The 26,794-nt window shown below is 48.5% G+C and overlaps 1 protein-coding gene across 1 annotated transcript in view; it reads right to left on the minus strand.

The window, feature by feature from the left end:
• Positions 1–26,794, minus strand: part of B4GALNT4 (beta-1,4-N-acetyl-galactosaminyltransferase 4) — an 841,437-nt gene that overhangs the window by 26,136 nt on the left and 788,507 nt on the right. The window contains exon 19 of the mRNA XM_085644956.1: positions 14,015–14,141. Within this exon, the coding sequence (XP_085501082.1) occupies positions 14,015–14,141 (127 nt within the window). The remainder of the gene's footprint in view (positions 1–14,014; positions 14,142–26,794) is intronic.

A 26,794-nucleotide genomic window follows, 5' to 3' on the forward strand; every position in this document is an offset into this window, starting at 1 on the left:
TCGATCCAAAGGGCATTCCCTATGGATCCTGGTCGATGGTATCTTGAGGCGAAGCCTCGGCATTTTGCGTTGTGTTCGTCCCCGAAGAGATCTATTTGCGGACGTCCCCACTCCTTGAAGATGCCCTCTAGCACCTCGTCGTTGAGTACCCAGTCGTCTGGATCTTGAAAATGACGACTGAGCAAGTCCGCTTTTACGTTGACCTCTCTTGGCAGGTGAACCGCCTTTATTAAAATGTTCCTTGCTAGGCTCCAGTGCCACAGGGACTGAGCCTCCAGCGAGAGCGTCCTGGATCGAGTACCCCCCTGTTTGTTCAGGTAGTACATTGTGGTGGTATTGTCCGTTTGTACTAGAATGGGACTCGTCCTGATAGCGGGCAGGAATGCTTTGAGGGCTAGGTGGACTGCCCTGAGTTCTAGCATGTTGATGTGGTACAACCTTTCGCTGCTGGACCACAGTCCTTGAGAAAGTAGGGATCCCAGATGCGCACCCCAACCTTGCAGGGATGCGTCGGTGATCAGCGTCTGAGATGGGGGTTCTTGATGAAAAGTAAGCCCCACCTGTAGATTGAGTGGCTTCAACCACCACTTGATTGACTGCCTGGCCGCTGAGGAAAGACAGACTGGTTCCTCCCACAGCGAATTCCTTTGGTCCCATTTGTCCTCCAGATCTTGTTGGAGAGGGCGCATCCTCAACCTGGCATTGGGCACCAGGAATATGCAGGATGCCATGGCCCCTAGCAGAGACGAAATCTGTCGCGCTGTAGACAGCTTGTTGGTCATAATCTGCTTGCCTTTGTGGATCAGGGATGACCGTCTCTCCTCCGAAGGAAACACTTTTCCGACTGCGGAGTCTATAGTGGCACCGAGGTAGTGTATCCTTTGGGCTGGTGTGAAGTTGGATTTCTTGAAGTTCACCCTGAGCCCCAATCTGTGACACAGGTTCAGGCAGCGTTCCAGCTGTGAGTGTACACTCTGAGGCGATGGTCCTTTTATCAGCCAATCGTCTAGATAGGGATAGACGAAGACTCCTGCATGCCTCAGTGCAGCCGCTACTACTGCCATGCATTTTGTAAATCCTCGAGGGGCCGATTTCAGGCCAAATGGTAGGACCTTGAATTGATAGTGAGAGGTCCCCACCACGAACCTTAGGAATTTCCGATGACTCTGTACGATGGGAACATGAAAGTACGCGTCTTGCAGATCCAGCGAGCACATCCAATCGCCTTGCCGGAGATGCGGATATATCTGGTGAAGCGCAAGCATGTGAAACTTTTCTCTTTTGATATGCTTGTTTAGTGTCCGTAAGTCCAAGATGGGTCTGAACTCTGCTTTTGTATTTCTTTTTTGGATTAGAAAATATCTGGAGTAGACTCCTCTTCCTCTCTGCGCCCTGGGGACTTTTTCTATTGCTGATTTGAGCAGAAGGGTCGCTACTTCTTCTCTTAACATCTTGAGGTGTTGAGATGATTGTACAGGGTGGATCGAGGGAGGAGGGCTCTGGAAACGAAGCGAGTATCCATGTTGCAGTATATTCAGAACCCACTTGTCCTTTGTGATGGATTGCCACTCTGGGAGATGGTTTGCAATACTTCCTCCCACCGGAGCGGTGGACGGCATTGGAGGAAGCAGGCTCTCATTGCTTTCCTTGAGCCTTGTTTCCACCGCCGGCCTGGCGGTTATTTCCACGTCCCCTGGATGATCTACGGGACTGAAATTGCTGTTTCTTTTGCCCTTGTTGATCTTGGTTTTTCTGCCAGTGAGGGGTTTGAACCCTCTGCTGGAAGATACGCCTGTCGGTTCCCCTACGGCGACAAAATTCTTTCCGTTTCTCTAGGCCCACGGCTTTCATTGTCTCGAGTTCTGCCTTCATCCGAGCCATTTCGTCGTCCGCATGAGAACCGAAAAGCGAACTACCCGAGAAAGGCAGATTCAGAATTCTTGCCTGTGCTTCAGGCTTCAAGGCCGTCAGCCTCAGCCAAGAGGATCTTCTGGCGGAAATCCCGTGAGCATATGAGTGCGCTGCCAATGTTGCTCCATCCGCTGATCACTTGGTTTGAAACAAGGCTGCCCTCGTGCAGGATCTCTTCAAAGTCCTTTCTGTCTTCGGAAGGCACTTTTTCTACAAATCGCTGCAGGGAATCCCATAGTGATCTGTCGTAGCGCCCCAGAAGCGCTGAGGCACTAGCCACTTTCAGACTCAAGGCCGCCGAGCTACATACTCTTCTCCCCCAAGAGTCTTGCGATTTACTGTCCTTATCCGGCGGCACTGTGGATGATGACACCACTGAATGAGTTTTTCTGGCAGCAGGTGTGATCACAGAGTCCGGTGGAGGGTCCGCCTTGAGAAATAGAGGGTCCTCGGGGGCCGGACAATATTTTTTCAGAATTCGCGCCGGCGCAGATTTGATAGTCGCTGGCGTTAGGAAGATGTCCATTACTGGTTTAAGCAACCCAGGGACTAAAGGCAACAATGGACGAGACACCGCTCTCTCATGAAGGGTCTCGAAGATGACAGAAGAGGTGGTTTCTTGAACAGGCATGGGAATGTTCAACTTAGTCGCCCCCCTGCACAACACATCTTGAAAAGTGGTGATGTCATCCACTGGCGACACTCTAGATGGTGGAGTATCTGTGAGTGTGGGTGAGTAATCCCTTCTGGATGAACGGCTTGACAAGGAAGATGAAGGAGACCTCTGTCGCCTTCTCCCCGATCTGATTGACTCTCTCCTATGAGAGGTAGACCTGGATCGCCTTCTGGGCGAGCGTGAGCGCCTTTGCAATTCTCTTCCTCGAGAATGGGATCTTGCTGGTCATGATGGTTGAGCCAGAGTCCTTAGACTTGTTAAGGAATCCTTAACTGCCTGAATAATTGAAGTGTTCTGAGGCATTTCCCTGACGGGGCTCTTGGGTAGAGCATGGCCCTCGTCTTTAGATGTATGCTCCACTGGAGGAACTGGAGAGAAACCCAACACCTCCGGTGATCCGGATCTTGATCTTGAGCCTTGAGAGGCTGAAGGTGAAATTGAGATCGGACGCGATGAATCGTGCTCCGATGTGGTATATATCACCCTATGAGGAGATTTGCGTCTTGATACTTTCTTACGAGTCAGACGAAAGTGTGACGTCTCCTGGTATCCCACCTCGGGGGACCGTCTCGACGGTGATAGGCCTATCACCGGAGACCTGGACTTCGACGCCGAATGGATCACCGGCGATGTGTCCTGCCTCGACGTCAAGAGCCTTGTCGTCGACGGAGGGCTTGTCCTGGATGGAGGTCTAGAACCCAACGGGGAATCTCACTTCGATGTCACCGTCTTCTCCGCAGATCTGCAGTCCTTAGAGCAGTCCTTAGACGGCGGAGGCTCCTGCCTCGACGTCGACGGAGGCGTCTGCCTCGACTCCGACGGAGGCACCCGCCTCGACGTCGAATGTTGCGACGATGGTCTTTGCCTCAACGTCATCAGCACCTTCGAAGAGGATCGTCTTTCCCTTGACGGCGAATCCTGTCTCGACGTCAAAGATCTTGCAGGATCTTTTGACACCGATCTTTGCCTCGACGTTAATGTAGATTTCGACATCGAACGCCTGTGCTCTTCCTGCGATGTTGACTTCTCTCTTGGTGTCGATTTTGACGTTGAGCGATGTCTTGACGTCGAACGATGTCTTCTCGACGTTGATCGGTGATGAGCCTCCTTCGACGTTGAAGGATGTTGTCTTGACGTCGAAGTTGCCGACGACGAACAAATGCGCTTCGCCGCCGGATCGAGCGTCGACGTGGACTTTCGTTTGGAAGCATGACTCCCCCTGGACTCCTTACCTCTCAGCGACGATCCCGCCGCTGGAGTCTTCGACGCCGAGCCCGACGCCAATGGAGAACAGACAGAGACCAGCTGCTTCGACGTCGACCGCTCCGAAAGGCCATAAAGCCTAATTCTCTCTCTCTCTTTCAAAGTCCTCTTTGAAAGGTCCTTGCAGTGACGACAGGATGCAGGAGAGTGAGAATCTGGTAGGCAGACGATACACACCTCGTGTGTGTCTGAAGAGGCCTTCTTTTTGCCACAGGATGGACACGGCATGAATAAAGAAGGCATTTTTCTGACAGAAAAAGTTGTTAAATTTAGTCAGAAAACACAGGTATACGCTGCCCTGACAGACTTTAACCAGAGGAAGCCCAAAAAATTACTAGAAAAGTAACAATTCTTGACTGAAAAGTCAAAAAAGAAGAGAGCTGAATTCCAGGATCCTGACAGAAGGAGCCGGAAAGAACAACTGACCCAACTGTCACCCCTGAGGCATGATGGGATATTGGAGTCAGGGCTGCCTTAAAGGCACGGTGCCAGTTTTTACCTGTACAAGGCTTTTCAGTCTCTATGGTATTGTATTGCAATGCAGCCTGCAGGCTAACAATGTTTGGTGGATCTGTGTTTTGCACAGTGTTCTTTTTTCCTTTATCACGAGTTCGTTACCTCATTAAAAAAAAAAAAAAAAAAAAAAGGAGATTTAGATGTATTTTTATACCTATGGTGCATTATTGGATAATTGTATCTACATTGTTTATCCTTCTATGGGGGCTGCATTTGCTTGGGAAAAAATGATATATGTTTATACATATACAGAGCTGTATATATATGTTCTTCATATATCATTTTTATTATTTCCGGGGTCCCCACACATGGGCGGGAATATTCAGTGCTTATGACTATTGATGAGGATCCCCTGGAAGAGAAACCATCTTTTCACACCTGCCTAGGATCTTCAGGGCTGTCTGCTCACCAGGAACCAAATACTGGTGTATTTTGTTAGGATTAGTCCAAAGATACTTTTTGTTTGTTGCAATCATTATTGGTATTCTGTATATTGCCACACTTCGGAAGGCTGACGCACTCTGCATTCATTCAGTAGTATATCATTAGTACACTAATAGCATAGAAACATTCAGAGCAGCAGCGAAAACATGAAACAAGACCGGGTTTATGCTCTGTGGCCTGACTTCGAGTGGCCTCCATTTCCAACCCTTCCCTGAACAGCATGCATGTGTCCGAAGCTAGGCTTCATTTCCGACACGACTTTCTGCAAAGCATATCCAGGTCTCCTCTGTCTGAGTAGATTCTACCTATAAGTTGCATGGTTGTCTGCCTTAATCACCATTATTCCATATCTGCAAATTGCCCACGCTTCATTTCATAGACCATAACCCTCCTCCTTTGAAAACTTTGCCTTGTGATCTAAAAACAATGCCTGATCTCCTCTAGTCTATTTATCCTTCCCATCAACCAGTCACTTGAACTCACATATTCCCCCACTAATGATCACACCTAACTCACATTAATTCAGTCTACCACAAAGACACTTGAGTAAATGCATGGAATAGTTCCTTTGAGAGCACATGACTAATCCCAAAAACCACTCAACTGGAGTTCCAGAGTACCCTGCTCCTCGCCATAAAGCATTTCAAGGCCACGTCAGGGATGGTAAGAGATTTATAAATGCAATTACATTACAATTATATTAAAGTGTTATTATATGGAAATTGGAGCATGGTTATTGGGAGGTTTGTGGCAAACATTTAGGAATATTTGGTCCCCACTGTACGAGTATCTTCAGAATAATAATAGCATTATTTCATCTATCTATTGGATTTTCTGCAGTGAAACATACCTCCCAGTCACAACTGTAACTCTGGTGATGAATGAATGTGTATATATATCCCAGTGGCAGTCGCCACTAGGTAGCTATAGTAAGTTAGGACTGCGTTTCCATTGGAAATGCCATTATTGTGTTCTTAATACCTTTGGTGGCGCTTGATGAATGTCCACAAAACTTTCCAACAAAAAATGCTACTTTTTGACTAGTTTGCGCATTGAACGTTTTGGGGTTGATCCATCAAGCGGGATTCGAGAAAAAAAGGAGGTCCCAAAACAAATTTTCTCCATTCATTTTTCCATTGGAACTTGAGAAACAGCTACAGCCCAAGCTGCTGAATAGATTTACACCACATTTGGCAGAAAGTTAGACAGACCTTGATCCAGAAAGAGCGCTTTTGGTGATCTGCTGTAAATCAGTTCAGTCGTTTCTGAGCAATTAATGCTCAAACATTTTGTATATTTCAAGCCACGGGGGATCCGCAGACCAAACAGATGTCTTCAAGAGATCTGATGGGCTGCCACCACATCAACAACCACATCAACAACGATGTGGCGGCAGCAATTTTAGGACTCAGAAATTAGTCCTTAAAAAATAATAAAAAAAACTGAAAAAAAGACATAGCAGGAAGGTAGGTACTTGACCCCTAGGCCTGGCAGTGGTGTCCCAAACACTTCTTCTAATACATTTTTCAGTGTATCTGCAGCAAAATGGAAAAAAGTGCGGGCTACACACGTCTTTTAAAACAAGCATTGGCATAGCCAATAGGTCTCGCTTTTGGGTTGTGTGTGTGTGGCTGTGTGTGTGTGTGGCTGTGTGTGTGTGTGTGTGGCTTTGTGTGTGTGTGGCTGTGTGTGTGGTTGTGTGTGATGTGTGTGGGGTTGTGTGTGTGTGGTTGTGTGTGTGTGTGGGGTTGTGTGTGTGGTTGTGTGAGGGGATGTGTGTGTGGTTGTGTGTGGGGTTGTGTGTGTGGTTGTGTGTGGGGTTGTGTGTGTGGGGTTGTGTGTGTGGGGTTGTGTGTGTGGGGTTGTGTGTGTGGTTGTGTGTGTATGTGTTGTGTGTGGTTGTGTATGTGTTGTGTGTGGTTGTGAGTGTGTTTGTGTGGTTGAGTGTGTGTGTGTGGTTGAGTGTGTGTGTGTGGTTGAGTGTGTGTGTGTGGTTGAGTGTGTGTGTGGTTGTGTGTGTGTGTGGTTGAGTGTGTGTGTGGTTGTGTGTGTGTGTGGTTGTGTGTGTTCTTGTGTGTGTGTTCTTGTGTGTGTGGTTGTGTGTGTGTGGCTGTGTGTGTGTGGTTGTGTGTGTGGTTGTGTGTGGTTGTGTGTGTGTGGTCATGTGTGTGTGGCGTGTGTGTGTGGTCGTGTGTGTGTGGGGTTGTGTGTGGTTGTGTGTGTGAGGTTGCGTGTGTGTGTGTGTGCGTGGTTGTGTGCGTGGTTGTGTGTGTGGTTGTGTGTGGTCGTGTGTGTGGTCGTGTGTGTGGTTGTGTGTGTGGATGTGTGTGTGTGCGTGTGGATGTGTGTGTGTGCGTGTGGATGTGTGTGTGTGCGTGTGTGTGTGTGGTTGTGTGTGTGTGGTTGTGTGTGTGTGGTTGTGTGTGTGGTTTTGTGTGTGTGTGTGGTTGTGTGAAGGGCATAGAACAATCCGAATGACCTATTTGTCAGATATGATGGACTGACACCCATTAGGAAAATCTCTGACCATGCCTCATACGGGTTTGATTGTATGCCGCTAAGGGCAAACTAAAACAGTTTAGGGGTGATGCTGGCGGGGACTGGGAAGATGTGTGCTCCGGTGACATGCCTGCCTGATCCCAGTTTGAAGCCATGAAAGGGCTGAGGTTCCTGCACCGCGGGAAGAGGGGGTTGGCGTTTCTATACGTCAAACCTTTGGAGTATCCCCAGAAAAGTCTCTCGAAACATAGCATTGCACCTGTTTGAGTAAAAGAATGTATTCGGGGTGTACATGAACAGTGACTTCTTTATAAGAACTTCACGAAGAAGTTTGTCCAGAAAGCTAATAGTATGAGGCCTGGCACCCAAAAAAAGTTTCAATTTTTTTCTTCATTTTTAGCAATAAGTGCCCATGAGGCCATCTTGCATTTACTGGTAACGACTTAGATTGGACATAGGGGTCATCGTTATGTTAAAGACATACACTTAAAGAGAGCCTAAACAGTTATATTTGCGCATATGGGTCATTGTAATGTTAAAGATAAACACTTAAAGATGTCCGAAACAGTCGAATTTGCATATAGGGGTCATCGCTATGTTAAAGTAATGCACTCAAAGATGGCAGAAATAGTAAAATGTGCGTGTATACACGCGTTCAAAAAGGGTAACGGTTTTCTTTTTGAAAGAAACAATTTATTTTTTTTAAAGTTGAGATGTGCCCTTTGACCTGAGGTAGCGGAAGTATAAGAAGACCGTAGGTCGAGCGCGATTTAGACCCGATCAGGAAAGGAATGGTACTGACATAAGAAAACGCCAGCTTTCACAAAGTAAGTAATGGGGAAAACTTCGGCGAGTCAGCGGGTTATAAGTTAGGCACTGGTTATAAACTTATCTTGTAGAAAGGGGCACGTTGGGATTGGGTACTCCGGCTAAATAACAGGAAGTAAATACACAATGGTTAGACAGTGCGCATGCGCTGCACGGAGACACTTTAGTAGGTGAGTTTTCAAAGTGCTGCTGAAGGCTGGCGTTCGCGCGTACACGCTCACGTGAAGGCAAGCGCTAGGCCAGCCAGCAGCACTTTGAAAACTCACCTATTAAAGTCTCTCCGAGCAGCGCATGTGCGCTGACTCAGCGAGACCTAAAAACTCCTGGGGAGGGGGCACAATTAGTTTTTTGGGGGGGACAGGGGGACCACGTGGTCACCCTCCCTGTGCCTTGGGAGAAAATGAAGGTGGGGGGAGGAGACCACGTGCCACTCCTCCCTGAGCCTGTAAAGGTACTGGGGATCCCATCCACCAGGCCATAGTGTAATTAAAAGAGAAGGGGGTAGGCGCACAACTTTCCTCGCTGAACATAAAAAGGCCCGGGGACCCCATCTCCCGGTGCCTTATTGAACAAAAAAGGAGAGGGGTAGTGCGCGGCCCTCCTTCCTGAGCCTTAAAAGGCCCTGGGGAATCCATTCCTCGGGTCCCGTTCAAGTACTCTGTCCCGAGAAGCCCACTCCCGGGACAAAGTAGTGTCCCTCACTGCACTGATGTGGGCAGGGTTACATGTGTTTATTCTTGCCAGGCAGGAGCAAACATGTCTTCCTTACCTGCAGCAGCATGGGCAGGTAAGGCATGTCTGCCCCCACCTAGTGGGAGATTTAGAAATGCTCCAGCTGAGTGGGAGGAGACTTGGGTTTCCCTGCCTACACAGATATTGCTCGCACCCGAAGGGAGCAGGCAAAAAACAGCTCCTCCCTCTAGGCGGGAGCAATACAGAATGGGGTGAGCTGGCGGGGGCCATGAGAACACTGGGGCTTTCCCCATGGATCCCAAAGTGGTGCTTGGTCCAGGTGGACACTGGGATACCCACATTAAATTTAGGGAGACCCTGGGGGATGGGGTCTCCTGGGCCACAATAGGCTCAGAGGTGAGGTACCCTGGGCCTAATAAACCTTAGGATAGGAGGCCATACGAAACCTAGCCTTTATAATGACATGCGCCCCCAGGGTCTATTAAGGCTCTGGGAGGGGGCTCGGGGATGGAGTCCTTGAGTGACTATTGGCATTGGCTTAGGGAGTGGGGGGGCCGGGCACCCCCAGCCCCCATACTTATATGGTTTGGCCCCAGGAGATGGGATCTCCGGGGTCACTATTGGCTCTGGGAAGGGAGCCGTGGCCATGTGGCCAAATCGTCAGTACGTATGGTGGAAGGTTGTGCGCAAAGTGGGTTTATCTACCTTCAGGGGTTGGATGCAGAGCCTGGCTACCTGGGGCCCACCCTCCCTCCATGCACGGCCAGGGGGTTGGTTTTACGTATGGTTAAATAATATTACTTTATGTTAAAATAAACCAAAAAAACTTGAAATTCAATTAAAAAAGGTTAAAGTAATGTTACAGTTAGGTGAGAATTTCAGTGACAAAGCATCATTTTAAATGTATAAAACAATTGAAATTCACCTGCTATGATCTGTAAACTATAGCCTGTGCCCTAAGGTAATTATAACTTGCACCCTTACCATGCACTGCTTATTAACACACCAATTACAACACTTATGACAACTTCAATGACATCATGGATAATATTACTGCAACATTTGCAATTAAATTATTGATGAGAAAACAGTGTATGGTGGGGATGCAGGTTATAGTTACCTTAGGGCATGAGTTATAGTTACCAGAGCTGTGCTAATCCTATGCTTAAAAACTTTGATAGAAAAGCAGACATTTGGGGTGAGCAAATTAACAATGTCGCTGGTGTTGTAGGGTGCTCTATACAGGAGCGGCTCTCCACCTAAACTTGGGCACTACCTAGAGTTCTTGGTTTCTTTTTTGCATAGCTTATGTGGCATTCTATCCCAGAAAGGTACTGGTTTGATAGATATATATCCTACTGGCAGTTGGCAATAGGTAGTAATAGTTAGGATCTACTTTCAATAGGAAGAGTTTTTTTGTTTTGTTGATTTCGTCAATATCTTTGGTGCCGTTTGATGACATTTTCAAAACTAATACAACGCTAAGTTCAGCTGCAGTGTTGAAAGTTTTAGGGAGGTCAAGTGGGGGCTGAGAGAAAGGGGGGGCGGCAAAACACGTTTTCCCCCATGTTAATTCCCATAGGGATATTGAACACAAATGCAGCCCGAACCGCTGGACGGAATTGCACCAAATTTGGCACAGCGCTAGCACTTGGTCCAGAAAGCAGGCTTTTTGGGATTTGATGTAAATCAATTCAGTAGTTTTAGAGATATTAAACGAAAACCAAATTTATATATCTAGGGGCGCGGACCCTCTGCAGATCCACCCACAGGGATTCCGCTGGTGCACACGCCTGACTAAAGTCCTGACTGCCTGGTTTTACCTTCACAGAAAAGTTGCGTCCGCCATTTTATTCATTGGAATTGGTCGCTGGAGCTGAAAAGTTGCACATGTATTGTGAACAAAGGAGTCAGGGGAGAGGTGTCCTGAACACTTCTGTGTATTAAAAATGAGGGGTAAGCATGTGCACTGGGCAGTAGAATGCCTCAAAATGTTTTTTTTTGGCCATTTGCAAGATTCGCGGGCCCCTCGCTGGGATCAACGCGGCACCCCATGTGTAAATCTGCAAACCTCGCTGCGAAGTTACAAGGGGGCGGCCGCGCTGAGCATCGCCGTGGATTCGTGGAAAAAAAACAACCAAATTGGGCTTCTTAGCAGTAAAAATGGAAAGGGTTAAAGAAATACTGGCCATTTAGAAGTGGTATAACAAGAAAGAAAGATGAAAGGAAGCCTGTGATTTGTTAACTAGATCAGCATAAGTAAGAGCACCCAGTGAGGGGTAGAATTTTCTCAATTTTGCTGCAAAATCGCAGGTGGATCAGTAAGTCACAGCACAATTGAAAAAAACAACGGTGTGATCCCACACTGTTTCTAGTTGAGCCTCCGGGTGGGCCAGGTCCCAGGGGTAAATTCAAATATGGATTTGGGAGAGAGGGGGCACCCTCCATAGGCAGTTTATGCCCCGGGGACCGCCATCTCACCGGGGCAAGGCCATAACAATATAGAGGAGGGGGGCAGTGCGGACCCCCTCCTGGGCCTTTTAAGGCCCCAGGGACCACCACCTCTCCAGGGCCAGCCTGAATTACAAAAAGCCGATGGTGGGGGCCCCCGGGCCATTTGAGCCCTGGAGACCAATGTATGACCATGAGGCAGGTCGTACTGCTCAGTGGGAGAGGCACCCGGGGACCACCACCTTCCTGGGGCAGGCCCTGCAATAAGATATGAGGGGGCTGCGCCCCCCCCCTCCTGGCGCAATTAATGTTATTGGCCCTGCGGACCACCACCCCCCAGGCCTAGCTCCCTATGTCCGGAGGTGCACACCCTTGGGACACCCCTCCCGCCAAGCAACAGCAAACTATTATGACAGCTCCCCCCAACCAATAGAAAACAGTATGTCTGCTCCTAGCAGAAGGGAGCAGGAAAACAGCTTCTGCCCGCTGGGAGCAGACTTTTCATCTCTTTTTTTGCCCGCTATCAAGCAGGCAGGAAAACAAATCAAAGAATTGCTCCTGTATGCAGGAGGCAGCATTTTTGGCTGCTCTCTGTGTGCGGGAGCAATCCCGCCTCCTGCTGGAGGTACAGAGCCGGCAGGGACTGCAGAGGCATAGAGGCTATCCCAGCAGTTCCTAACAGTGCACACTGGGTGCCCTGGGTGGGCTTCAGGGCACTCAGCATCAAGTGGCAGGGCCCCGGGAGTTGGGGTCCCTGAGGCCAAAATCAGCCCTGATCTATCTGAGTGCAATCTGTAGTGACTGTGACAAGTGGGTTCTTACTTGTCCTCTCCTGGTGAGAGAAGAGTCCATGGTTCTTACTTTTGAACTACGAGTATCCAAAGGTACAAAATTACTTGGAAGCCTCACCCGTCTGGCCTTGCCCTTTCCTAGTACTATGCATAGATCTTCCTGCCTTTTGCCAGTATGATAGACAGTTTACCAAAAGGTCCCCCAGTGTGGGTCCAGCCGATTTTGGTGACACCTTCTTCATGCCATGAATATGGGGAAATCTCCACCAAACAAAGAAGCACTTACTTTATATAGTTAGGAGGAAATACACCTCTTTTAAGTCCTATAATTCTTGCTATCACAGATTCCTGGAAGAAGCGCACGAGGAACAATCTCATTGCCGAAATTGAATGCACAGAAGGTCACTGGAGACACTTCCTCCTGGTCCATTACGCAGATGTAGTGTAGAATATGCACTAGACATTAACCCAAAGAGCTAGTACTTACTAACCAGTAGAAAGTACTCCAGTTGGGTAGACATTTTGTGCAAAACTTTGGAGTCGTATAAAGGGGCAGGTGAGGTTCTGTTTTAGCCTAGTCACTCACACAGCTACTGACACCCACACACACAGCCACTCTCACATCCACTCAATGACCCACACATATATATCAATCATGTGATCATGTGGTGGGTTCATTATTGTAGCTCTGCATTTCATATCCATTTCAAACTATCGGAAAATGTAAAAAAAAATAAGATTTTTATGCCATGCTTCCTTTGAGCTTTAAGGAACCAAAGATCTTGAAATCCAAATTGGCCGATTGCAGAGGACTTCTGTTCCTTGATGGAGACAAGCATGAGGCAATAAGCGCAGGACTATGAACACCAGTGGTTTCCCTGAGGAAGACAATCCAATGGAAAGTTGGAATCTCTACATACTGTCTTCATGCGATCTATTCTTTTCATTCCAGAGGAAAGGAGGAAAGAATACGTTCCATATCAGAGAAAAAAAAACGTCCTGGATCACAGATATTATATGATGCCACCACCTAAGCCTCCAGATACTTAGCTGAAGATGTGGGGAGGTACTTACTACCAACAATCAATGTTTTTAAACCTTTAGAGATTATGGGGCTAATTTACAGTTTAGCGAATAGGATACTCAGTCACAAATGTGGTGGATCACAAGTGTATCACAAGTGTATTATAGCCTTTGGCACTTGGAATACAGCAGATGGGATATCCACCACGTTTTGATGGAGTATTCTGTCCCTCAAACTCTAAATAAGACCCTTAGTGTTAATCAGTTTGCAAAACCTGTATAACCAAACACCAGAGAGTACATGCATCTATCATGCACATGACTAGCCAGCATTTTCAAGAAATTTCAAGGCTAAATTTGAAAAGTAGGAACTCAGTTTTCCATATAAGAAAGAAATTGTGGCAAGAAATCAACTTGGGCAAAAAACAGAACCAGTAAAGTGCAAGCAGATAAAGTTAAATAACAGAGTTTGTGCTTTAGTAAAACAGAAAGATTGATAATGAGGGAGAAGAGTACTCACAGTCAAAGACAAAATGAACAATATGAGTGAAGGAAAATCTAAGAGGTGAAAAACTGAGCTTTTTAAGCATTTACACAGCATTGTACCCAATGACTCTACCTTAAAGGGAAAGAGGTAAAATGGCCCCAGGCAGAATTCTTTTTCATAAACCACTTGAATAGTGTCAACACAAATTACCATCATCAGATAATGAAGCTAGTGCTCTGGGGGTTGCCTCTGACAACAGATTATACTCTATGCATCCATAGATTATACCATGTTGGAAAACTTCTTAATTTAACTTACAGCTTGACAGCCATTCAGATGTGGAAGGTTGGCAATCACGGCTGCGAGCATACATTGTGAACATCTGATATTACCAACAGGGGATCTGGTCATCGTATCAAGCAGCTTCTTTACCTGTCCAGCAACTCCCAGTCTTCTCCGCCCCAGTGATCTTTAAACTCTTCAGTATTCATCCCCCCAATACGATCAAAGTCAGACTTGTAGATTCCAAAAAGACCAAAACCATTAACCTCCCAGTAACCTAAAAGGAAAGAGCAGGCAAACAGAGTGTTTTAGGAAGTATGGCTCATGAATTCACTGTTTACATTATTCCTCTTCTAAAACCCACAATGTTCCTTACAACCTTGTAGTAGTTGTCATCGGCAAGCTTACAAATGCTCACTAGGACATGTGGTTGCAATTTTTATGTTGAGCCAGCAGCGGTCTCTAGTGGTATTACTGCATTATCTTCTCACTAAGACTAGTGAAAGCTCCCAGGAAACTACACTGTCGGTGCCAAACCCAGACTCACCACATTTCGTCAGGATCTTGCTGTACTGCCCTGTCAAACACTTAAAGGAACCTAACTGCTGTATTCTGCAACTTAGGGCAAAACCCATGCATATACATTTGTCATTTTCAAACTGGTACGCTCCCAGACATTTCTTTTGTAAACATGAAAGACGTGTGGGATCTGAGGAGCATCTATCTTCTCCTTTCACAAAGATGTTACAAGTGCCTAAAAATGAACAGTATAAATACAATGAATATTGTGCTGTTCAAGTCCATCTACTGTAAATTAACAATATTACTAATATGTATTATCAGAAACACAAACTCCGATTTCCGACTTAAGAGTTTGGCAGTAGCAGGGTATTTGGCAGATGACACTACCATTGAGCTCTCGGTTCCTCTACCTCATTTACACACGGATAGTGCTGTTCTTTTGATGCCAGAACCACAGAGGGTTCTGCTGCTGGAAACCTAGGCAAACATGGAGTCCTAAACCCATCCCATAAGGCTGTATTTCTGACGCCATGACTGCAGTGTTTTCCATGCCCTTGAATATCATGCTCTGCATGGCAATCCCAGGCAGGGAAAAAACCAAGCAATGTCCCCTGGACATTCACATTACATGTTGGCGGTTTGTCTTTGGAAAATGTATTAAAAAAACAAAAGTGACCCTGTCTACCATGCTGACATGGGGATCCACCTAACATTGTCAGTTATTGACAAAAGTGCTCTGGTCATGTCGGTGGAAGCACTTTTAGCAACAAACGTTATGGCTGTATGGGAGGAAATGTCCAAATATGTTGGGTGATCTGCTGGTGGGCACCAGACGTGGTGCCTTCACCACCCCAGAAAACATGTGTCCCATAGACACCATCATCAAAAGACTTCTTACTTCATTGTGTCCTGGATTTACTTTACAATACAATATCACATATGAAAATGCAGCTGCCCAGACATTCTGTTGCACCATGCTATAGGCCTGGAATATTACTTCTGCGCAATGCACAGCCATTGATATCATTAGTAATAGCTTACCTGAGGTTGGTGCTAAGATGTTTCCTAATCTCCATACCTTAGAATACCTGCTTTATGGTGTTCAATGCAGCAGCAATTCCCCTCAAACTATTGTCATATACAGTGAGACGGACAGCAGGATTATTGAAAAAACACACAGAAGTGTGCAACAGGACTGTGTATGATCCAGAAGAGTCTGGACTACAAACCTGGAAGGTTTGATATGGGTGATATAGGATAAAGTAAAGCCTGCTGTATATTAGGAGGATATTGCAAGTCACAGAAATGTTCCATGACCATAAAGAGGAACGAGGCAGAAGGCCGAGTTCTTTTATAAGGCTGTGGAACTGCGAGGTGATTTGCAATATCCTTATGTACATCATGGGGTACTTTCTTACTTATAATAAATACATTGTCATACCATCATCTTTCCCACAAACCACTTAAATCCTTGGTGCATAGCTCTTTTATATGAAAGAGTGAGCAGGTTTCCAAACATAAAGAATAAAATAAAACCTACAGTGCAAAATTAAACACAGACCTGTTAGATATTTGTTGCAAACCGATATTATTGACAGATCAATACAAGTCAGTTGCTTTTAACGTGTTTAAACATGCAGACAGATTCTTAACTTTTCTATAATTATCTAAGGAGTGCATAAAATAAACATGTTCTCTCTGCTTGTCACTCTATGCTAGACAAATATAGCAGAAGAAACAAAAGCAACCTTTCGTCTTCGTTGCTTTAAACAGCTGCTCCATGACCTGACCGGAGGTTTACCTTGGCTGCTGGTAGCAGGCATTGAGAAGCCAGAAACTAACTGTAACAGCTTAGTATAGTTTAGTTGTGACGTTTTTTCTTCGTGATTGGTGATTGGGGGCATCACAAGTCGCTGATTATAAAGAAAATATAGGCAGGCCCTTTTATATGGATTACAGAATCCCATGTATTATATTAGGGATAAAGTATCCATGTATATTACAAGCATATTGCAAGTCACTGAGGAGTTCCATATCCTTAAGAGGAACGAGGCCAAAGGCCAGTTCCTTTATAGAATTATGGAACTCCGAGGTGTCTTGCAATATCCTTAATCATGTCACACCCAGGGGCAAGCCCTCTATTAGGGTGTTGGAGTGTTTCCCCCTATTTATGTTTCCCTTTCACCCTAGTATGAAACCTAAACAAACATAGAATTCTTTCTTTTCATCCGCGGCTGTTCTTTTTTTCCACCGCAGGCAGGTTCTTGCATGATGACGAGTGAGGAGTGAAGGGTTTAAGGGCGGGGCTTAGAAATGATTGCCAGCACATCAGGGCAGCTCAACTGGGTCGATACTGACTTCAAAGTGTGCATGTCGAGCTGAGTGGCTGTCTTTCTGCGACAAGCCCGACATGCACAAAAAATGAGCCACCCATTCTGCTCAATTAGTGAGGGAGGGGGGGGGCTGGCATTACAGCTGCAGCCTCTCAGACTCCTAATGAACATTAGGTTTGCCTGCCCAAGCCAATCCTGCCACTGCTCTCAAGCAATAACAGCAAGGGAGCAGTGTCTGGATTGACCGTTGGGCTTCTGCTCCAGTGGTCGGAACATGGCCAATCAATGCATAACTTTCTTACGAAGCCATGCAGTGATTGGCCATAGTGCCAATATCGGCAACACTCCCCATCCCTTCCACAGCAATATCTTAGAGAAATAATCAGACAAGACACATTCTTAGTGTAGAAAATTGCTGCAGGTTTATTTGCATAACAAATATGCCAACATGGTGGGTTATTGTACGGGCGATCCCAGGGCAGGCAGCCCCTCGCCGCCTGCCCACCTGATGAGCCAAAATTCACCGTGGCCCTAGCCAACCGGTGTTTGTTAGATTTGGGGGAGGGGATAGGCCCTCCCACCGGTAGACTACTAGTCCACCCCCTTACTCACGCCCCCTCCCTAAGAGGGGCGGAGCGTTGAGGCAACCCCCGGTTGCTCAGGTCCACAACCGCCCGTAGGACTAACGGGGCGCCGTCGCTCCTCCAGGGTCCAACGCGAGGACCTCCCTGGGGATATTTGGCTTTAGCACCCTTACTGTGCTCGTGCAGAGGGTACCCTTCTGTACCTTACAGCCTCTGGATCGCCCTGTAACTCCGCTTGCAACACAAAATAATAAGTTAGACAAACTCACCCCCCACCACCTGCCTGAACGCCGGGTAAGCGGTAGGGAGGGAAACGGCGTCAGGGCAGCAGGAAAAGAGGGCGACCAGTGGGCGGGAGAGGTATATGTACCTCTCCCCCCACCCCCTCCTGCCCGGAAGTGACGTGGGCATGGGGGACCCACGAGGGTCCCAAACACTGGGAGGCTAACTCGTCGTGTGCCATCCTGTGGCACTAAGGGGGGGCCGCCCTCTTAGGATGGCCCCCTGCGTGGGCCCGGGGCAGCCCTGCATAGTGCCAATATCGGCAATACTCCCCATCCCTCCCACAACAATATCTTAGAGAAATAATCAGACAAGACACATTCTTAGTGGAGAAAATTGCTGAAGGTTTATTTGCATAACAAATATGCCAACATGGTGGGTTATCTTACGGGCGATCCCAGGGCAGGCAGCCCCTCGCCGTCTGCCCACCTGATGAGCCAAAATTCACCGTGGCCCTAGCCAACCGGTGTTTGTTAGATTTGGGGGAGGGGATAGCCCCTCCCACCGGTGGACCACCAGTCCACCCCCTTACTCACGCCCCCCCCCTAAGAGAGGCGGAGCGTTGAGGCAACCCCCGGTTGCTCAGGTCCACAACCGCCCGTAGGACTAACAGGGCACCGTCACTCCTCCAGGGTCCAACGCGAGGACCTCCCTGGGGATATTTGGCTTTAGCACCCTTACTGTGCCTGTGCAGAGGGTACCCTTCTGTACCTTACAGCCTCTGGATCGCCCTGTAACTCCACCACAGCTCTGGGTGTGGCCACCGTCACGGCGAGTGCCCCCCACCAAGGTAGGCCTCTTCACCTCCTTCTTGCTGATTCCAGGGCCTCTCCCAATTCTAGCAAAATCAGTCTATGCCCACTCTGGGAGGTGCGCCCCATCCTCTTTCAAACTCCCAGTGGACTTAGCATGCAGCATGCCAATGCCTGATGGACCAAACTCCCCTGTTCAACGAATCTGGGCCTGGCACTGTAAACTCTGCTGAATGAGAAATCCCCGGCAACCTCTGACCGAGCCCCTCGCCACACTCCAAGTGGGGTTATCTCTGCCCATCGTAACACCCATGCCTACCATAGGTTGCCTAACTTACACCCAGAGTATTTCATTACTGGCCGCAGGACCCTCCTATCCCGGAAAGTAGAATCATGCCTCCCCGGTGTCTGACCTAACTTTTGGGAGGGGAGACACCCCCCCCAGTCCGTGCCGCAGCTTCTACAGCCAGCTGTACCAGCGCATGCTTGGGACCCCCAACCAAATATCTCAGTGGAGTGCCGCAGCTTCTCCAGCAAGCAGTTCTAGCGCATGCCTGGGCCCCTCAACCAAATAAGTCAGTGGTGGAAAACCAATGCCTCCAATTCTAGAATTTTGCCCGTCGCGTCAATCCTAGGCCGCACGGACAGACCTTTGATCCTGGCAAAATAAAGGAATGCTAGGTTGCTAACACCCTTTATTGACCTGAAACCCCTGTCTTAGAAGCGCAGCAAGTCAAATACAGAGTTAAAAGCCCCATCATTCTTGAGCTTAGATGCACCGGTACTAACTACTCCTACTACCTGGAAATGTGTGGTGTGTCCCCTAGCTGGAAAACTTATGGATGTGCACAGACAATGCCTGGAAACATGTAAAGCCGAAGCTGTTAGCAGATCCACCTGCATAACCCAGACAAGGAATCCTGCCAGAACTCTGTGTTCCTTTACCTTGGTTCTGAGTAGCCCTGCCACTTTCTGATAATCAGTGGCCATCTCGGTCTCTGAACCTAACCCAAGTTGCACTGGCTTGGGTGCGGGCCCTCAAGATCACTTCCATGGCCCTAAACCACTTCTCACTCTAAGGGCAAACCCCGGCGGCCAAAACAGGGCACTGGTGGATGTCGCCTACCCTTTCTAAACAAGAGGTCGAACCCAAGCCCCTAACATTTCTGCTGCTCCACAGGCCTGAAATTGTAGCCCAGGGCCGACTTCTGGCACCTGACCCTTACTTGGACATGCCCGAGCTAGAAACCTACATCTAGAGGGCCTGCCAACCGGCTGACCACCTCCCACACCAGAGTGCCACGTCGCCACTCCATGGCCAGGAACTAAACCAGGTATAGATGTTTCGGAAGACCCATCTCTAGGCTCATGCCTGTCACACGTTTCACTGCATATTCTAGTCTGTTAAAACCAGGGTGCAAGGTAGCCTGCAGAGCTAAGCCCACAAAGAAATCGCCCGCCCTGCGTGCAGACCAAGCATCCCTTATTCGCCCCGCCACAGAGACTTACATGTTACATGTAGCTGTAATGCACTAGCCCACCCTGATGTGGCCAAAATTCCAGTCACCGAATAATAGACAATGGCGTGCCTGCACTGGGCCCCTCCTAATAATACATTCTATATCAAAACCCTAAATTCAACTTGCAGGAAGCTAGAATACCAGTGCCAAGGTGACCCTGCACACAAGTTTTTAACCCTATGACCCATCCCTGAAAAGATCCCAGCTGAAGGAGTTTGTGCGGGCTGCCCTGGTCGACAAAAGGGTGCGGACTGGCCTGAGTCTCCCTGCCCAGAACTTACCACAGACACCACAACACCCAAAGTTATTGCTCACCGACCTGAGTGCAGGAAGACACACTGGCCGGCCCATAGACCAACGGATTTCTAACCCCAAACAAGGTGACCTACCACAAACAACTTAAAATGGCCATTATGGTCACCCCGAATTCAGTAAAGAGTACTGCTGGGAGCACAGGCCACCAACCTCGCGACCATCGGCGAAAGGACACGCCGTGCTCATGCCCAAACCAAACGACACAAGCTACCAACCACACTAGGCACCGTTCCCTTGCCAGGTTGCTACGACCTTTATACGTACCTACTGCAGGAGCCTGGGAATTGGTTCTTGTGCTCTGCATTGTATAGATTAGTAAACGATGCACGTTTGAACTGGTAGCTGATAATGTTAATAAAGCCTGCAACTACTCCACTCAGAGCAACCCGCTAGCCAATGACTTCCATTAAAATGGCGGTGGCAACAGACCTCCAAGCACTGAAGGCAGTACAATGGAGTACAGTTCTAATCTAACAGATGTCCCTTGCATCAGATATCAACCATACCCCCTTGGCTGAAAGCTGCTCAGTGCTTCTGATGCATCAGCACTCCCAGACCCCAGCCAGCTCACCCTGATAAAATCAGCTCATGACTGGGACGTAACCGTGCGATGAGACCACAAGACACACTAACCCGACGTTAGCTCTAGAACCAGGATCCACCACAAGAGCCCTTCACAAGCCATGTGGCCTAAAACATTCACTCTGTGGGGCAGTTGCAAATGGACTGCAAACAACTCCTAGGCATTCTCTACCAATGTTATAAGTGGAGTTTCTGGTTGGCTAAGGTCTGCACCTGAGCCTGGCCGAACCCCCCACTAGTCAGGAGAAGAGAGTACACCTTACAGATAACTCCTACTCACCCCCTAGGTAGCTAGTCAGAGCCTTAGGGCTTATCCCAGAGGCAGTGTAAATATAATATTCAAACCGCACACCCATAGTAGCAAACTATGCACTCCACAGCGGAGACTGCATACACCTCTCACCTAGTTACCGTACTGTCACAGAACGCCACCACCATGCCTGCTGGCACCAGTCCTCAACCTGTCTTGAGCCATGTTGCCGCGTTGCGCCTCTCGCAGACGTGTAAGGGACATGAAACCAAGCAGATTCATGGATGTATTTTGATATGACGCTAGCATGCAGGTGACCAAAACGCTTCCATGAAAATAGGAAAATAACTTTATTCACGGTAATTGGACGGTATGTCAAACACACAGCCAAGCTCTTATGAAGGGAAGGGGACATCAGACAAAACCTTTCCTTATAACACTAATGTATCCAGCCTATCAACTGCACACCACATGATATATGTGCTTTATTAAATAGAGCAGTAAAGCAGAGACACGTGTAGCAACAGTACCCAAGGATGAAAAATACCCTTAAATAAGAAAACGTTGATGCGATAATGGCTCATAACCATGTCCAGGGGATCAGTTCCCGAACCTGTCCTCCCTCACCATGTCTGAAAGATTCTCAGACATTCCCAACAGACTGCTGCTGAATGGACAATTACACAGCTGTCTGACCAGTAGGTGAAGATTAGGCGCTATGGGATTACCGCATGGACGCGGCCGAGACCCTAATCATCACCAGACTCGCTGCATGATGTAACTGTCGTGTTCCAACGTACCCATAGAGGATCTGGTTCGAATATGGATGGCAGAGGACTGGGCTCAAAACCCATTGAACAATACTACCAAAGGTTTAGATTGCTATGTGTGAGATTTTCGTGATACAGTGTAATGAGTGATAGTTACCCAACTATGAGTGACACTTTTTTTTTTGCGAGCATAATCAAGCCAAGGAGACGACGAAAACATAAATCAGAAATTGCACCAGTTCGAGCAACAAAACCCAAAAGATCGTACCACTGGTGCAAAGCACCAGAAACGGCAGGGCCCTTATTGCTGCAGGGTTGCAGTTTAGGAAGGACAGACGCACCGAGATGTAGCGGTAAAATCACAGCATTCCTATTAAACTATCAACCAAGAAGCCATATACCTTTGCTTGGGTTGCCGCCGAGCGTCGCGTTCTATTCCCCATAAATGCACCTCCCGTGCGAGGCGGCCACCTTTACTGTGAACGAGCACATCCGTTGTAGGATAAAAGTTAACATGGAACATAACTACTGGAATATAGGGCACAAATTAGGCGCTAGCAAAAAAAAAAAAATCTACGCCCAAGACATAATAACCCTTTGCATATGTTCGACCCTTCCCCCAAGCGCCACAATATTACCCCTACAAGACATCACGTGAGAGGTGGCCATGACGACGGGACAACATGCCGCCCGTGACCACTCCCTCCTGGCAACTAACCCCGCAGCACGGTGGAGGCTCCACACGGCAGGGCGGCCTCTCCTGCTGCCAATCGTGACCACTCCCAGGGCTCCCTAGAGCAAGATAACGTTCTACTCGGTCCATACAGAGGCCAATACCAGCTGGGCAATGCAAGGGGTTTATTGGGGGAAATGTAGGATTCGGCCGAGCATACAAACGATTACCAGTATATTCTACTGTATCCCTTATCCAAATGTGTGTCGACAATGACCTACACACTGTAGCTGGTCCTAAGCCCGCCAGGCTCACTTGCACTTCAACTAAAGCGCTAAACACTCGAAGTAACCACTCCAGAGAGGGCCAAATAGGTTGCATGCAGACACTCCCGTTGTGGTCTCCACCATGAGCATCACAATGGACGCAGCGAAGGTGTCACCAGGTTTGTATCACACTGGTCGCAGGGACACATTTGCCCACAATGATAAACCAAAACTGTGTCTCCTGTGATTGCCAAACCGGTCCATTTGGAACTCGTCCAAAGGGATGCTCCGGCTGCAGCCTCCTTCCTGTTATAAGCGGACGTGCTAAGTAATACGCCTTATCACAATTCATATTCATCGGTGGTGCATGGACGCGCACACGCGAACTCTTCCGGGCCGACACTGTGATCTCCGGATGTTGGACAAAGATCTGCCTGGTGGGCCTTTGACATTAAAGTTGATGAGCAGCAGTCCACACCTCCGTTTTGTGGAGGAAATTATCAGGACGACAAAATGCGACCCTCTGAGGACATAGTGTCCTGTCCTATCCGCACTCAGTAAGAGAAGGTGGCTTCCCCAGTCCCGTTCCAATACTTTTGTCAAAGTCATTGAGTACCCATGCCAAAACTAAGAGCAAGCATTATGCAGGTGGTAAACCCATGCTAGAGGCATGTTCTGCGCCCATACGGTGCATAGTGATGGCAATGGGCTCCACTTGACCCTTGAGTTTTCAATATGAAGGATCGAAGAGTGAACAGACTTCCCCGCTTGCTCCTGGCCTGTCTGCTCACCTTTGGGTGATGACTGGGGGACCCCCCTTCCCCGCAATTTTTCAGGGTACAGGTTCATTTGTATTGCGCCTCTGGTCCTTTGGCCAGGATACTGTCTTTTACTGTATTAAAATGCAGCTTAACAAACATGAATGTGAAAAAAGGTTCTATTAACTACACATCTTCTCTCCAAGACGCTGAAGGGAGAAGGGAAGAGCGCACTCCCCAGTTGTCTGCGCATAAACTTTGTACTGCATGGAATCTCTTGATTGCACCTCTCACACAGCTTGCTCACCTTTTCACAGCGGCCTAATGCTTAGTGCTGCGCAAAATTGGCTTGTGCTGCCACCGAATGCCTTTAAAAACTAAACACAGTGGCCAGTGTCATGCTGATCAGGCGTGTTTGCTGACGGGGCTAATCAGGCTAAGACTTTTTTATGCTAATACCAATATAGAACAAGTGTACGGACCAACCCTGGAGAGCAGAGTGAAAAGGGTAGAAAGCCTTGACTGTGAGAGTGATGTTGTCTGAGGAGAGCGCTCCTCCCTTCTCCCTTCAGCGTTTGACGGGTAGAGTAACACCCCCTAACAGGTATTCTAGAAATACCCATGGAGGCTCGCAATAACTCTGACCCTAATGCGCCCGAAGCACCCGTGAGCGCCCTCGAACCCTCACCGGCCCATGTCGGGGTAGGCGCTCGACCCCCTCATGCCTTGGGCAGGATCCCCACAATAATGTTGCCAACCCCCGCATGCCTCCTGCGCAAAAGCATAGCCAAACTACCCAGGTCCAGAGGAGGCCGCCCCCCCCGTACGGGAAACCCCTGGGTTGCGACCAGCTCCTTGACCAGGCTGCGCTCGGTCGGGGTGAAGGTCATCATGTCCCGCACAGGGTTAGCAGGGAGCTGAGGCCAAACTCACCGCAAATTGCTGCAGCGGCTCCGGACCCGCCACGACAGGCATGCCGAACGGCGTCAGGGCAGCGGGAAAAGAGGGCGACCAGTGGGCGGGAGAGGTATATGTACCTCTCCCCCCACCCCCTCCTGCCCGGAAGTGACGTGGGCATGGGGGACCCACGAGGGTCCCAAACACTGGGAGGCTAACTCGTCGTGTGCCATCCTGTGGCACTAAGGGGGGGCCGCCCTCTTAGGAGGGCCTCCTGCGTGGGCCCAGGGCAGCCCTGAATTCTGTCCCTTGCTCTCCTCTTTTCTCTTCATGTGCAGCACCTCTAACGGCATTGTGCACAACCCTGGAGACAAGACTAGGGAAAAGAAGCACTCAGAGATGCATGCCAGGCTACACAAGGTGTAAAAAAAAGAAAATGAAGATTGAGAGGTATCCAGCAGTGCAGCATTTCCAAACAGGATGGGTTTCTCCAACATTAGCACTAACAAAAGCTACGTCTCTGTACACTTTTCATTACAAAACATCCATTCATATATACTTGATCAATGTTTGTTTGTATTTCACATAGTGGCGCGGGGCTCAGACGGGAGTGATATCAGATGTTGCAGGTTTGGCTCAGCTTCTGGTTGCTGTAACTGCGATCTTTTTATCCCCATGTGTTTCTCGCTTTCTATTCATATGACTTTTGTTTTCCTTTCTTTGGGTTTCTCACTGAGTGCTCCATATATGCACCCTGGTCCCTGGGGTCAGCTTGCTCTTTAAAGCGTCCAAGGCAGATTTCACCTAATGATTTTCGCAAGAGTGCAGTTAGTGGAGGCAAAACATGATGTGAACTCAGTAACCCTCCAAGGCTCCATGTCATAGTGTCCTCTGGACTGGGAGACAGCTCGGAGGGCTGTGTTTGCCCTGGAGGATGAGGAGGCCGCGTTGATGTTTGTCGTAAATTGGAGTAGTAGATAATTCCAATTTCAGATGAAACAAGGAGTAATAAAAACGATGCATACCAGTTAATGGAGTAAACAGCATAATTAGTAGCGTTAAGTCAGAGAAACGGCCTAGGTCATGGGTACTCAAACATTTTACCAGGGGCCACAAATTTGGTCTGTGATGGGACCGAGGGCTGCACTAATACCAGCAAGGTGGAGGTCGGGGTCTGGGGAGGGGTTTGTGTTAAGGGGGGTATAAGGGAAGCAAGGCGTATACATCTGGTGCAGAGGTATTCAAACCTTTTGATGCCGAGACCCCCTTGTCAAACGTTTTGAGGCATAAGGACCCCCTTCTGACAACAATTCTAGTGTCTTAATTGCTCAATGTGAAACCAAAAACTTGGGATTAATCCTGGCTTCTCCTCTATTCCTCCATCTGCCTTCCAGGAGGGGCAGAAAGACTAGCATTTTTTCTTTTGGGTGGGGGTATTTGAATGCCCATTCTGGGCAGCCCCCCCCCTACGTACATATATAAAAAAAAGATCCCTGGGGCCTAGTGGGATTTCTGCCCTCCCCCGGGAGGCAGATCAGAGGCTATTGCCCCCATCTGCCTCCTGGGGAGGGCAGAAAATCCTATTCTTACTTCTCATTCTGGGCAGCCCCCACCCCTGGCGCATAAAAAAAAATCCCTGGTGTCTAGGGTGCTTTCTACCCCCGGGGAGGGGGGGGGCAGATTGGGGGCTACCGCCCCCATCTGCACCCAGGGGGGCAGGAAGACTTATTGAGCAGGGGGGTTGGGGGCTTTGGTGTGCCCATATTGGGCAGCCCCCACCCCTAATTTACATAAAAACATGAATCCCTGGTTTCTAGCGGGCTTTCTACCCCCCAGGGGGGCAGATTGGGGGCTGTCTCCCAGAGGGGGCAGGAAGACTGGAAATTTGTGGGGGGGAGGGGTGGGGGCATTGGCATGCCCATCTTTGGCAGCCCCACCCCTAAATTAATCGTTAAAAAAACCCTGGTGTCTAGTGGGCTTTCTGCCCCCCAGGGGGGTAGATTAGGGGCTACCGCCCCATCTGTACCCAGGGGGTTCAGAAAGACTTATTGTGGAGGGGGAGTTGGGGGCTTTGGCGTGCCCATATTGGGCAGCCCCCACCTCTAATTTACATTAAAAAAATTAATCCCTGGTTTCTAGTGGGCTTTCTGCCCCCACCCCTAATCTACCTAATAAAATGAAATCCCTGGTTCTACTGGGCTTTCTGCTCCCCCCCCCCCCCGGAAGGGGGCAGATCGGGGGCTGTAGCCCCCATCTGCCACCCGGGGGGCGAGAAAGACTGAAATTATGCCCCTCCCTGGTGGCTAGATCCCTGCTTGGGGATCGCCCCAGGGATCCACTAGGGAAGGGTACCATTGGAGAGGGGAGATCCTCCCATTTTTAACGAATACCCCTCCCAAGTGTTTCAGTGCTCGGGGGCTGAGATA

This window comes from Triturus cristatus, chromosome 3_1 (assembly GCF_964204655.1).
Source record: "Triturus cristatus chromosome 3_1, aTriCri1.1, whole genome shotgun sequence".
NCBI lineage: Eukaryota > Metazoa > Chordata > Amphibia > Caudata > Salamandridae > Triturus > Triturus cristatus.